General features: G+C 43.2%; 1 protein-coding gene, 1 long non-coding RNA gene and 1 other non-coding gene across 3 annotated transcripts in view; 2 read left to right on the forward strand and 1 right to left on the reverse strand.

The window, feature by feature from the left end:
- The first annotated feature begins 1,279 nt into the window (after positions 1-1,279).
- LOC121576463 lies at positions 1,280-13,561 on the forward strand. Its single transcript, XR_006002485.1, has 3 exons — positions 1,280-1,320; positions 2,960-3,062; positions 11,644-13,561. It is a non-coding gene; the product is annotated as an uncharacterized LOC121576463 (long non-coding RNA).
- Positions 1,836-1,908, forward strand: trnas-uga. The gene has a single exon. It is a non-coding gene; the product is annotated as a tRNA-Ser (tRNA).
- LOC121576462 (zinc transporter 7) overlaps positions 13,120-14,855 on the reverse strand; it is a 28,794-nt gene continuing 27,058 nt past the window's right edge. Inside the window, exons 10-11 of the mRNA XM_041889622.1 lie at positions 14,623-14,772; positions 13,120-14,210 (exon numbers count right to left, since the gene is read on the reverse strand). Of these exons, the coding sequence (XP_041745556.1) occupies positions 14,163-14,210; positions 14,623-14,772 (198 nt within the window). The 3' untranslated portion in view covers positions 13,120-14,162. The remainder of the gene's footprint in view (positions 14,211-14,622; positions 14,773-14,855) is intronic.

The following is a 14,855-nucleotide window of genomic DNA, read 5'->3' on the forward strand; positions in this document are numbered from 1 at the left end:
AAGCCGAAGAACACCATCCCAACTGTGAAGCACCGGGGTGACAGCATCATGCTGTGGGTGTGCATTGCTGCAGGAGGGACTGGTGCACTTCACAAATTGATGGCATCATGAGGAAGGAAAATTATGTGGATATATTGAAACAACATCTCAATTCATCAGTCAGGAAGTTAAAGCTTGGTTGCAAATGGGTCTTCCAAATGGACAATGACCTCAAGCCTACTTCCAAAGTTGTGGCAAAATGGCTTAAGGACAACAAAGTCAAGGTATTGGAGTGGCCATCACAAAGGCCTGACCTCAATCCTATAGAACATTTGTGGGCAGAACTGAAAAAGCGTGTGCGAGCAAGGAGGCCTACAAACCTGACTCAGTTACACCAGCTCTGTCAGGAGGAATGGGCCAACATTCACCCAACTTATTGTGGGAAGCTTGTGGAAGGCTACCCGAAACATTTGACCCAAGTTAAACAATTTCAAGGCAATGCTACCAAATACTAATTGAGTATGTAAACTTCTGACCCACTGGGAATGTGATGAAATAAATAAAAGCTTAAATAAATCTCTACTATTATTCTGACATTTCACATTCTTAAAATAAAGTGGTGATCATAACTGACCTAAGGCAGCGAATGTTTACTAGGATTAAATGTCAGGAATTGTGAAAAACTGAGTTTAAATGTATTTGGCTAAGTTGTATGTACATTTCCGACTTAACTGTATGTACTACTTGTGAATGTGGTGACAGACTGACAGTGATATTGTGTGTATGTCTGTGCTACAATCGCTCTATCCCCTGTACATTTTGAAGTCAGCCCTCATGCAGTCCATAGCAGGTGATAACTGCATCAGGTTACAATCCCTTCTGAAGTGCATGTTATTGACTTCTAGTTTCAGATATAAACAGAGTACTGTTATGCCATTACATTCAAGTTTCTATGGCTGAAATGACCAATGTAATACTTATTTCCCTCATTAAAATGCAAATCAATTTATAACATTTTTGACATGCGTTTTTCTGGATTTTGTTGTTGTTATTCTGTCTCTCACTGTTCAAATAAACCTACCATTAAAATTATAGACTGATAATTTCTTTGTCAGTGGGCAAACGTACAAAATCAGCAGGGGATCAAATACTTTTTTCCCTCACTGTACTTGGAAGCGGTGGGTGGTGTGTGCGCCTCCTAAGTCGAACCAGCAAGCTACTCCGAGTGCCTCTCCTCCGCCGACGATGTTTTGGGTCAGCCACTAGAATCAGTTCAATTGCCCTGGGGAGAGCAAACAAAGGATCTGCGTCGGGAAAGTCGTATTCCTGGTCGTAATGCTGGTGAGTTACCGCCGCTCTGATATCCAGTAGTTTTTCCCGGATGTATGTAATGATACAAAACACTCTCTGAGCTAATAATGTAAAAAATAATACATAAAAAAACAAAATACCGCAAAGCTTTCTAAGAGCTAGTTGCGAGGCCGCCATCTTCGTCGGCGCCAACAACAGCATTTATAAAATTGTACCGGAACTTCCTGTTTCCATCACAGCTGTCGTGATTTTTCTTTATAAGGTATGACTACTGGCATAGAAACTGTGGATGGAAACGTTCTTAGTGTCATAACAGCATCTTAAAATGTCATAAAACATGACAATTTTCTTTTTATATAAAAGGCTTATGTCAACTGGAATGACGACTTATTATATATTTGCCTGTCATGACCTATATATTTATTTGCATTATGACACGCGCGTGTGATAAATCAGATATGCTAAGGAGAGATCTCCATCTGATAATTATAGTAATGTTTACCTCGACTGACGTGGAGAAACACTTACACATGTCCAAACATATTGTCCTTGTGGCTCAATGGGTAGAGCATGGCGCTTGAAACGCCAGAGTTGTGGGTTCGATTCCCACGGGGGACCAGTACAAAAATATATGCAGTCGCTCTGGATAAAAGCGTCAACCTCCGCCTGTTTACACTGCTCTAATGAAATGAATGTACCAACACTTCTTGACACACAGTGATTGACTATTGTGAGATGTTATATCACATATACTGTACTCACCATCATAAATTAGTAAGTACATACAGTTCCCTCATTGTAATCTGGTTGAAATAACTTCATTACAAACTGGTTGAAATAAGTTGCTTTGATGGACACCACTGTTTTTCCTCTAAACCTGCAGTTGATACTTGCCATCATTTAAGCAACATCTCATGCCACAAATATTTTAAATCTCATGACCTTGGTATGCTTCAGTCCGCAATGACTACCAACTGCAGTTCCCATTTCCATACAAATGGAAATGGAACTAATTGAAATTGCTACAAAAACACTATCTCACAAAATTGTTTGGTATGACTGCAATGTTCAACGGAGCACCGCACATTTAAGCAAAGTGTTTTTGCAGCAATTTTCCCTCTAAGCCAATGGGGAAACATTCTATGGAAACTAGTAGGACAAAACTGGACCTAACTGCTGTGTAAACACAGCAAAAGTCTCTGGAAAGAACCACTGATTCATTGTACTGCACTCCCATCTGCTAGAGCCACTTGAATGGTACTCAACGTCCTGGTGAAGATCAGCAGAATGTTTGTCTCTGCTCTTTTCCCCTCCAAAACCACTGACCAGGAGGAGGGGAGCGAGGGTCAGTCAAATTCTCCACTTTCCATCATGGTCACGATTTGCTCCAAGGAATGTTGGGGTTTAATAAAGTGAATGACATCTAAAACCAAGGATTCTGTTTGGGCCAAGTTTGGCTTTTGAAATAAATAAATCACCCAGTCGAACAATAAGAGTCTCACTGCCCAAAGTACATCCAAAACCATCCTTACTGTAGCAAATTGATGATTGGTTTGGAATGGAAATGGAGCAGCAAAGTGAAATGTTAGATTTTGTTCCTTTGTTGTCAGGTTTCTAAGGCAGCATCAGGCCATGTTCTTAGTAACACTTGATGTCTATTTGGTTCTAGCGTCACCACCAACAGTGACTTGGTCCTGAGAGCAGTGAATGCTGGGATACAATGCAGGGATAACGCCTCCATCATGAACGCAGTTGGATGCTGTGGCCTCCAGGTACGTCCACTCAAACACATGTTGTAAACTAAAACTCAGTACATCACCACAAACATTGTCTACTCTGTCTAAATGTGTTAAACGAGCCATCATATCACATCTGGTCTACTAAGCCCCTTCATCTTAACCATTCTGTAGCAACGTCCCATGAAAGCAATCAAATAACATAATTGCCATTGGGAAAGAATATCCTTGCGTAGTCTATGAACTGAGACGGCAGAGCAGCACCAATTCCGCTGAATACCCAGCCCAGCCCAGGACATCCATAATGTGGCCCTGCATTGACCTGTCAGGGGAGCATTGTAAGCGTGCGTGCCCAGCTGTCCCACCCTGCCTCTGATGTGGGGGCTGCTAGCTTAGCACAGCTGTGTCTCTCTCCAGTACCTCACAGATTAGCATCGCTAACGTCAGTGTTGGCGAGCCAGGGTCCCAGGGTCGTCATTAGTGGGTAGTGGCACGCATCAGTCACTCATTGGAAGCGATCTGGCAACTCAAAGCCACTGCCAGTGAGCAATGACTGAAGAGGAGGAGGCTTTGCTATTCTAATGAAGGAAGCGCCCAATGCCCATCGCAAGGGGTCAAGGTTTGGTGTGTGTTCCCTGCCTGTGGAACACACACTGTTTCTACTGGGTTTCACCATCTCCCTCAGGGGAGGGGTATCCTATTCTATACTGTATGTGCCTGTAGAATTTACCTTTCCATTTTAATTGTATTCCCCGTGACACTACTAATAAGAAATGTACGAAAAATAACCAACCTGAGCTCAGATTACTTGGAATATGTGGGTGTAGAATTTGTATATTTTGTAAAACATTAGTGTAACAATTTGATATTGGTTTCAAATGAGAGGTAAATCATGGCTTAAATTTGCTATTACAACTGTTCTATAAATCAGCTTTTTAAATGGTAAGAAATACATTATGAAAATGCCGGTTTAATGTGTCTTATCAGACCGGCCGTATCAAACAGTGTTTTGTTCTTGCACTGCAGTGCTCTTGTGTTAGCTTATTGGGGAAAGCGGTGCATGATGGGAGGGTTAGGTAGGGTCGTGCATGTTTTGGTTCAGTGTGCTCGCACAGCTTTGCCATGGGATTTTTCACACACTGAAAAACACGAGGCACTTAGTGCAAAATAGTCTGCTGCAGCAATCATGACCTGCTCACAATTTTGCTCACACACACACACACACACACACACAATCGATAAGCTCACAGGAGCACTCAGACACCCACTGATTCTCAGACAAGTGAACCAGAACCACAAATGCTTTATTTGAGAAACTGACCAATGCTGTCGTACCCCATCAACTGTCGTACCCCATCAGAACCCAAAATATAAGCTACAATCTCTTTGAAGTTATCAATACAAACATCCAGATTTATGGTGTCCAAATTAGGAGTCAGGTGACTGTCCTAATATAGACACTGTGCATATACAAAGTGGAAAATTTGTACAGAGTAGTATGTAGTCCAGGCTCTGTCGCAGCCGGCCGCGACCAGGAGACCCATGGGGCGGCGCACAATTGGCCCAGCGCCATCCAGGGTAGGGGAGGGTTTGGCCAGCAGGGATGTCCTTGTCCCATCGCGGGCACTGTGTCAAGAAGCAGTTTGGCTAGGTTGGGTTGTGTTTCGGAGGACGCACGACTCTCGACCTTCGCCTCTCCCGTGTCCGTACGGGAGTTGTAGCGATGAGACAAGACTGTAACTACCAATTCGATACCATGAAATTTGGGAGAAAAAGGGGGTAAAATACCAACAAGAAAACTAAAAAACTAAATAAAAATAAAAGAGTAGTATGTAGTACACCAGTCCATTCATGATCACTCCTACAGACAGTGAGTCACATGGCCATGGCTTGTTATATAAAGCAAGCAGACGGGCATTGAGGCATTCAGTTACTGTTGGATTGAACGTTATAATGGGCAAAACGAGTGACCTAAGCGACTTTGAGCGTGGTATGATTGTCGGTGCCTGGTGCGCCGGATCCAGTATCGGCCGCCCTCCTGGGCTTTTCACGCACGACAGTGTCTAGGGTTTATCGAGAGTGGTGCGACAAACAGAAAACATCCAGTCAGCGGCAATTCTGTGGGCAAAACTTTTCCGACACCTAATCAACTGGCCGGTTCGTGTATGTTCGTAACACATTGTGAACATTATATGGACTGCTCACACTACAGTAGACTATATAAACACACCATATAGACACTCACTAGACTATATATACACACCATATACACACTCACTAGACTATAGCTCCATTGTTGTGTATTTTATTCCTTTTGTGTTACTTTTTAAACTCTGCATCGTTGGGAAGGGCTCATAAGCAAGCATTTCACAGTAAAGTCTACACCAGTTGTGTACGGCGCAGGTGACAAATAACATTTGATTTGATATTTTAGATTTTGCATGCGTTTGTGTACATGTCATTCAATTCTACACACTTTCACCCTTGGGAGGCTGGGACTGAACAAAGCCCTCATATTATGACTGTTTCTGCTCCAACTACAAACAGACCTTTCCCCCTGTGTGTGCCATCCTTGGGTGCATATTAAACAGGCCTCAATCACAGTCACAATAGCGGACTGTTTGTTTCTGTAATAGGGAGGCGGCTATGACTGCACAGCAGAGACAGATGGCCCGAACGCTCATAATTTATGTTTATTTGAGCAAGAGAGTTTGGTTTGGACGCAGAGGGTTGCCCCCCCCCCCCGAAGCACACACGGGAGAGCCCTATAATTCAAGGTAATGGATGCTGGTTGAAGCAGAGTCTGTGCGTTTAGGATCAATCCCCTAAGTGTCCTATGTGTCCCCAGCTGCAGAAGGGTGTGTGTGGGTGGGTTTGTATATATGTGAGCTCTCCGATGTTAACCCCATCGACGTTAAACCCATTATTCAATAGTGTAACTGGTGAAGCCTGGCATTAGCAAAGTCACCTCCCCACCCCTGCCAAGCAAAGGACACGATTCCAAAAGGGTGAACAAGCGCAGACAACAAAAGCAGAGGCACGCATTACTCTGATTGGGTCATCTATCATGACTCCCTAGGACAACATGTACTCCATACATGTACAGTGGGGAGAACAAGTATTTGATACACTGCCGATTTTGCAGGTTTTCCTACTTACAAAGCATGTAGAGGTCTGTAATTTTTATCATAGGTACACTTCAACTGTGAGAGACAGAATCTAAAACAAAAATCAAGAAAATCACATTGTATGATTTTTAAGTAATTAATTTGCATTTTATTGCATGACATAAGTATTTGATCACCTACCAACCAGTAAGAATTCCGGCTCTCACAGACCTGTTAGTTTTTCTTTAAGAAGCCCTCCTGTTCTCCACACATTACCTGTATTAACTGCACCTGTTTGAACTCGTTACCTGTATAAAAGACACCTGTCCACACACTCAATCAAACAGACTAACCTCTCCACAATGGCCAAGACCAGAGAGTAGGACAATAGACAAGCAGCTTGGTGAGAAGGCAACAACTGTTGGCGCAATTATTAGAAAATGGAAGAAGTTCAAGATGACGGTCAATCACCCTCGGGCTGGGACTCCATGCAAGATCTCACCTCGTGGGGCATTAATTATCATGAGGAAGGTGAGGGATCAGCCCAGAACTACACGGCAGGACCTGGTCAATGACCTGAAGAGAGCTGGGACCACAGTCTCAAAGAAAACCATTAGTAACACACTACGCCGTCATGGATTAAAATCCTGCAGCGCACGCAAGGTCCACCTGCTCAAGCCAGCGCATGTCCAGGCCCGTCTGAAGTTTGCCAATGACCATCTGGATGATCCAGAGGAGGAATGGGAGAAGGTCATGTGGTCTGATGAGACAAAAATAGAGCTTTTTGGTCTAAACTCCTCTCACCGTGTTTGGAGGAAGAAGAAGGATGAGTACAACCCCAAGAACACCATCCCAACCGTGAAGCATGGAGGTGGAAACATCATTCTTTGGGGATGCTTTTCTGCAAAGGGGACAGGACGACTGCACCGTATTGAGGGGAGGATGGATGGGGCCATGTATCGCGAGATCTTGGCCAACAACCTCCTTCCCTCAATAAGAGCATTGAAGATGGGTCGTGGCTGGGTCTTCCAGCATGACAACGACCCGAAACACACAGCCAGGGCAACTAAGGAGTGGCTCCGTAAGAAGCATCTCAAGGTCCTGGAGTGGCCTAGCTAGTCTCCAGACCTGAACCCAATAGAAAATCTTTGGAGGGAGCTGAAAGTCCGTATTGCCCAGCGACAGCCCCGAAACCTGAAGGATCTGGAGAAGGTCTGTATGGAGGAGTGGGCCAAAATCCCTGCTGCAGTGTGTGCAAACCTGGTCAAGACCTACAGGAAACGTATGATCTCTGTAATTGCAAACAAAGGTTTCTGTACCAAATATTAAGTACTTAAAGTAGGGGAAAAAAGTATTTAGTCAGCCACCAATTGTGCAAGTTCTCCCACTTAAAAAGATGAGAGAGGCCTGTAATTTTCATCATAGGTACACGTCAACTATGACAGACAAATTGAGGGGAAAAAATCCAGAAAATCACATTGTTTTTATTTATTTGCAAATTATGGTGGAAAATAAGTATTTGGTCACCTACAAACAAGCAAGATTTCTGGCTCTCACAGACCTGTAACTTTTTCTTTAAGAGGCTCCCCTGTCCTCCACTCGTTACCTGTATTAATGGCACCTGTTTGAACTTGTTATCAGTATAAAAGACCTGTCCACAACCTCAAACAGTCACACTCCAAACTCCACTATGGCCAAACCAAAGAGCTGTCAAAGGACACCAGAAACAAAATTGTAGACCTGCACCAGGCTGGGAAGACTGAATCTGCAATAGGTAAGCAGCTTGGTTTTAAGAAATCAACTATGGGAGCAATTATTAGGAAATGGAAGACATACAAGACCACTGATAATCTCCCTCGATCTGGGGCTCCACGCAAGATCTCACCCTGTGGGGTCAAAATGATCACAAGAACGGTGAGCAAAAATCCCAGAACCACACGGTGGGACCTAGTGAATGACCTGCAGAGAGCTGGGACCAAACTAACAAAGCCTACCATCAGTAACACACTACGCCGCCAGGGACTCAAATCCTGCAGTGCCAGACGTGTCCCCCTGCTTAAGCCAGTACATGTCCAGGCCCGTCTGAAGTTTGCTAGAGTGCATTTGGATGATCCAGAAGAGGATTGGGAGAATGTCATATGGTCAGATGAAACCAAAATATAACTTTTTGGTAAAAGCTCAACTCGTCGTGTTTGGAGGACAAAGAATGCTGAGTTGCATCCAAAGAACACCATACCTACTGTGAAGCATGGGGGTGGAAACATCATGCTTTGGGGCTGTTTTTCTGCAAATGGACCAGGACGACTGATCCGTGTAAAGGAAAGAATGAATGGGGCCATGTATCGTGAGATTCTGGGTGAAAACCTCCTTCCATCAGCAAGGGCATTGAAGATTAAACGTGGCTCGGTCTTTCAGCATGACAATGATCCCAAACACACCGCCCGGGCAACGAAGGAGTGGCTTCGTAAGAAGCATTTCAAGGTCCTGGAGTGGCCTAGCCAGTCTCCAGATCTCAACCCCATAGAAAATCTTTGGAGGGAGTTGAAAGTCCGTGTTGCCCAGTGACAGCCCCAAAACATCACTGTTCTAGAGGAGATCTGCATGGAGGAATGGGCCAAAATACCAGCAACAGTGTGTGAAAGCCTTGTGAAGACTTACAGAAAACGTTTGACCTGTGTCATTGCCAACAAAGGGTATATAACAAAGTATTGAGAAACTTTTGTTATTGACCAAATACTAATTTTCCACCATAATTTGCAAATAAATTCATAAAAAATCCTACAATGTGATTTGCTGGATTTTTTTTCTTATTTTGTCTGTCATAGTTGACGTGTACCTATGATGAAAATTACAGGCCTCTCTCATCTTTTTAAGTGGGAGAACTTGCACAATTGGTGGCTGACTAAATAATTTTTTTCCCCACTGTATGTCATGCAATAAAATGCAAATTAATTACTTAAAAATCATACAATGTGATTTTCTATTTTTTTTTTTAAAGGACAACTTCACCGCATCAAAGGGACGATGGACGGGGCCATATACCGTCAAATCTTGGGTGAGAACCTCCTTCCCTCAGCCAGGGCATTGAAAATGGGTCGTGGATGGGTATTCCAGCATGACAATGACCCAAAACACACGGCCAAGGCAACAAAGGAGTGGCTCAAGAAGAAGCACATTAAGGTCCTGGAGTGGCCTAGCCAGTCTCCAGACATTAATCCCATAGAAAATCTGTGGAGGGAGCTGAAGGTTCGAGTTGCCAAACGTCAGCCTCGAAACCTTAATGACTTGGAGAAGATCTGCATTAAAATGCAAATCAATTTATAACATTTGTGACATGCGTTTTTCTGGATCTTTTTGTTGTTATTCTGTCTCTCACTGTTCAAATAAACCTACCATTAAAATTATAGACTGATCATTTCTTTGTCAGTGGGCAAACATACCAAATCAGCAGGGGATCAAATACTTTTTTCCCTCACTATGTGTGTATGTATGAATATATATATATATATATATATATATATATATATATATATATATATATATATATATATATACACACACACACACACATATACATGTTTATATACACTACCGTTCAAAGGTTTGGGGTCACTTAGAAATGTCCTTGTTTTCGAAAGAAAAGCAATTATTTTTTTGTCCATTAAAATAATATCAAATTGATCAGAAATACAGTGTAGACATTGGTAATGTTGTAAATGTCTATTGTTGCTGGAAACGGCTGATTTTTTATGGAATATCTACATAGGCGTACAGAGGTCCATTATCAGCAACCATCAGTCCTGTGTTCCAATGGCACGTTGTGTTTGCTAATCCAAGTTTATCATTTTAAAAGGCTAATTGATCATTAGAAAACCCTTTTGCAATTATGTTAGCACAGCTGAAAACTGTTGTGCTGATTAAAGAAGCAATACAACTGGCCTTCTTGAGACTAGTTGAGTATCTGGAGCATCAGCAATTATGGGTTCGATTACAGGCTCAAAATGTCCAGAAACAAAGAACTTTCTTCTGAAACTCGTCAGTCTATTCTTGTTCTGAGAAATGAAGGCTATTCCATGCGAGAAATTGCCAAGAAACTGAAGACCTCGTACAACGCTGTGTACTACTCCCTTCACAGAACAGGGCAAACTGGCTCTAACCAGAATAGAAAGAGGAGTGGGAGGCCCCGGTGCACAACTGAGCAAGAGGACAAATACATTAGTGTGTCTAGATTAAGAAACATACACCTCACAGGTCCTCAACTGGCAGCTTCATTAAATAGTACCCGCAAAACACCAGTCTCAACGTCAACAGTGGAGAGGTGACTCCGGGATGCTGACCTTCTAAGCAGAGTTGCAAAGAAAAAGCCATATCTCAGACTGGCCATCTTAATCTTTTATTTTTATTGGCCAGTCTAAGATATGGCTTTTTCTTTGCAACTCTGCCTACTGATGGTTGCTGATAATGGGCCTCTGTACGCCTATGTAGATATTCCATTAAAAATCAGCTGTTTCCAGCTACAATAGCCATTTACAACATTAACAATGTAAACACTGTATTTCTGATCAATGTTATTTTAATGGACAAAAAAAGTTATTTTGAAAAGGTAGTAATATATACATATATATACAGTCAAAAGTTTGGACACACCTACTCATTCAAGGGTTCTGTCAGGTGGATGGATTATCTTGGCAAAGGAGAAATGTTCACTAACAGGGATGTAAACAAATTTGTGAGAAAGAAGCTTTTTGTGCATATGGAGCATTTCTGGGATCTTTAATTTCAGTTCATGAAACATGGGACCAACACTTTACTTGTTGTGTTTATATTTTTGTTCAGTATACTGTAATTCTGATCTAGCACCAGAATGAAACACTGCCAAAAATACAGCTAGATTTCAGAGTGCTGAACAAATACAGATATGTTCCGTTTGACCTACACAGTACAGTACAGAACAGGGTGCTTGGCATAATGCCATGTCCTTCTTTTCTCCTTCCTTGTGAATGTCTTTACTAGTAACAAAGGGCTTGTCTACACCTGTCAATTAGATGCAGCTTTTATATTCCGAACAAGATGTCTCCTCCACAGCACTTGTAGCAGTGGAGGGTGCTGAGTGGAGGACGGCTCATAATAATGGCTGGAACAGAGCGAATGGAATGGCATCAAACACATGGAAACCATGTGTTCGATGTATTTGATACCATTCCGCTCCAGCAGGTAGGTAGCTTAGTGGGTAAGAGCGTTGTGCCAGTAACCGAAAGGTCGCTGCTTCTAATCCCCGAGCCGACTAGGTGAAGAATCTGTCGATGTGTCCTTAAGCAAGGCACTTAACCCTAATTGCTCCTGTAAGTCGCTCTGGATAAGAGCGTCTGCTAAATGACTAAAATGTAAATGTAATTACCATGAGCCCGTCCTCCCCAATTAAGGTCCCACCAACCTCCTGTGACTTGTAGGTCTGGTCAGGCCCTACATTACTCCAGACCTAACGTCCTCTGTGTCTTTTTCCTGTAAAGGGGCCGTAAGATGTTTGAACCCCCCAGGTATATGACCGTGAGCCAGGCAGCTGAGCAGCTCCTGGAGATGGAACAACACAGGAGGTAGCGTGGGGATGACCTAGGTGAGTGGCTAACATGCTGTACATTATGAATTAGTGGTTACAGTTATCCAGTCCCATCCCTCAGCTTTATAGTAAACCATGTGGCAGGGCTGCCATTTCGTTGTTATTCGAATGAAGTAGTGGGCCTTTAATGTGAGCACACATCAAAGCAATACTACTGATTTTGTCTCTCTCCCTCCCTCCAGCCATCAGTGAGGTATGCGTGGGTCTGGCCAGGGTGGGAGCCGAGGACCAGGCCATCCACACGGGGATGCTCCGCCAGCGGGCGTCATGTGACCTGGGCGGCCCACTACACTCCATGACCGTGACGGGTCACCTGCACCCGCTGGAGGAAGACATGCTACGTCTGTCAGCCGCCACCCCCGACATACTGCAGGACCTCCGCATGACTGACAGCTCAACGTACAGCTCCTAATGCACACACCCCATCTCAAGACTGACTCTCAGGATCTCTGAAGGTTCTCCACAAAGACAGTCTGAGACAGTTACACACAGGACCATGTGTGGTATAGGCCTACCAACTCTTCTCCATACCGTTGATGAACGACACTAACACACCAGTGGGTCTGGGTGATGGGTCGACATCATGCCATTAAGGAGAGCCAGTGATTGCTTTAGGGTTATTGTACACTGAATACGCCAATGTATCGGGTAGTTTAATCTCACTATGGCCTTGGAACCAGGGTCACCAAATGATCTTGACGCTCGCTGGCCATTTGTCATAAAATGTCTGCGTGATTGAAGAGGAAATGAAGAAAAAGTTGACGGAGGAACACAACTGCTCAGTAAGATTAGTGTCTTGGTAAAGTGAAGCTGTCCTGTATTCTTGTATTAGAAAATGACAAGGCAGACTTAAGGCAAATGCAATCAGTTATTTTTGGGCCAGTTACCCAGACCCAGATTAAGCCAATTCCTGGACTTTAAAACCACTTTTTAATGGAGATTCTCCAAAGAGAATGCTTTTAGGTGATCAAATTTCACAATGTCTGGACAAGTTTTTGCTACTTCCTATTAACGTTATTTTCTTAAACAATCTTCGGAGATGCACAGCGCAATTTCAAAAAAGAAACGCTAGCTGGAACCTGGAACACCAGCTACCTTTTTCTGGGCCTGTAAAACCAGCCTTAAGAGTATGAGATTTGGTAAAGTAATTATTTACAGATAGGAAATCATGGATGACACATAACGGAGCAATTTCCTTGTTTAAAGACATGCACCACCTCTTCTGTCAAACATAACAATTAACAGTGGAACTGAACAAACATTGAGATGTACACAAGCTTTGCCAAACCTTTTCAAGGTGAAGTTTAAACTATTATCCCATGTCAACCTTCATTCCTGCATCACCAATAATGAGAAATAATATAAAATGTGCAGTAAAATCATTTATTACATTTCAAAAGATTGGAACTGGCCAACTGCAAACTTAAGACCAATGAGGGCAATGAAATCATGGGTTTTAGACTAACTTCATTTTTACGTCTGTTTTAACCATCCCCTTTGACAAGGTCATACGCAGCTGTTCATGGTTAAAATAAAGCTGCTGTGTGCCGTCCAGGGAATTTTTTCAAGCGTGGTCAAGAGGAATTCTTACAACTTTCCCTTAGGAAAAAATACCCTGACAACCCTCAAAAGGATATTGGATCAAAGATGGAACCAAAGGGTTGGAATAAAAAGACCCATGTCATTCGTCTGATTCCCTCCGGGTCTTGAAGGACATGATGATTCCAGTCTCACATACGTAAACGAATGGCTTTCCACACGTGGATATGACTGATTGTCCATGATTTGAGTCAAAAGGCACTTAAGAAACCCAGAATGACAGTTGAATGGCTCAAGTGTGCAAAGTGCAAGTAAATGGCCAAATGGAACATGCCCCCTAGTTAATTATGTGGGACTGGTATGATAGACGTACAAACGTTGATTATCGATGGGTCTTACATGATTGCAGGGCTTAACACAAAATGTCCATTGAAGTGTACTTGAGCTCCTATCAGACAATAGTTACAAATTAATTAAAACCCCATCTTAGTGGGAAAAAGGATCTAACCAAGACTTACAGTATGGCTTGTGAGGTTCTCAGACATTATTAAGACAAAGAAACTTCCTAAACAGTAGAATGGGTGGAGGTGTGTGTGGATGTGCAGTGTCTGAAGCAAAATTCTTGTTTTCCTCGCAGATGTCACATCATAATTTGCAAGTTTTGGTTTCCCTCATTTTTTTTGTTTCCTCTCAAGAGTCAAAGTGTACTTGTCCTATAGCTGCTTCTGTCTTGGTCCTTGGGTTTGGATGTAAACTTTTGAGACCCAGAGAGATGTGGGTTTAGGGGGAACAAGGTGGGGAGGAACCCCCACAGCAGCACACAGAGGTCTTTGGTCCCAGGACTCCCGGGGAGATGGAGAGGAACGAGTCCTCCTACATTGCTGCCACTTCTATCTGGACATACAGTTGCCGTATTCCAGCCTGTGGATAAGTACAATGGAGACAAACTGTCAAGCTTTGCATCAACATCCGTCACAGCGAATACTTTTTCCTTTCACGTCTCGGACATTTCTGTGGCCTGTCATTACCTAGTACAGGTGTAAAGTCATTCTAATGTTAACAAGACAGTGTAGTGGTCGTCATGGCAGAGCTCTTCACACCCAGCTTGTCGAACTCGGGTGCTACATCTTTGTTTCACACTTTCCACTGTGACTTGAATAGACTGATCATCTGCTCATAAACCAAGCAGCAACTTAATTTCGTCTGCTGACCAGTTGGCGGTTATTTTCCAATGTTACCAGTGATTTTGTGGTTTCCTATCTGCTGCAGTGTGTGTATTTGTAGGAGAATGGCCATGTGTGTGAAATTACAAAGGGATGGCTTCCTTTCCTACCTGTGTGAAAATGTTGTGTGTTTGGCTAAGAATCCATTTGCCGTCAGCGTCGGGTGCGATGAGCAGCTTGAGCGTGCCGATGTAGACGTCTGTGCATAGGGTCCAGAAGTGAGGCTCCTGCAGGTTGTACACACCCTGCAACTGCTGCACCTGCAAACACACAGTTCACACAAAGATTTATAGTACCATTTCCCACCATGTTTTCAGCTTTGACGTGAGGGTATGGTTGAGGC

Source organism: Coregonus clupeaformis, chromosome 11 (genome assembly GCF_020615455.1).
Source record: "Coregonus clupeaformis isolate EN_2021a chromosome 11, ASM2061545v1, whole genome shotgun sequence".
Lineage (NCBI taxonomy): Eukaryota > Metazoa > Chordata > Actinopteri > Salmoniformes > Salmonidae > Coregonus > Coregonus clupeaformis.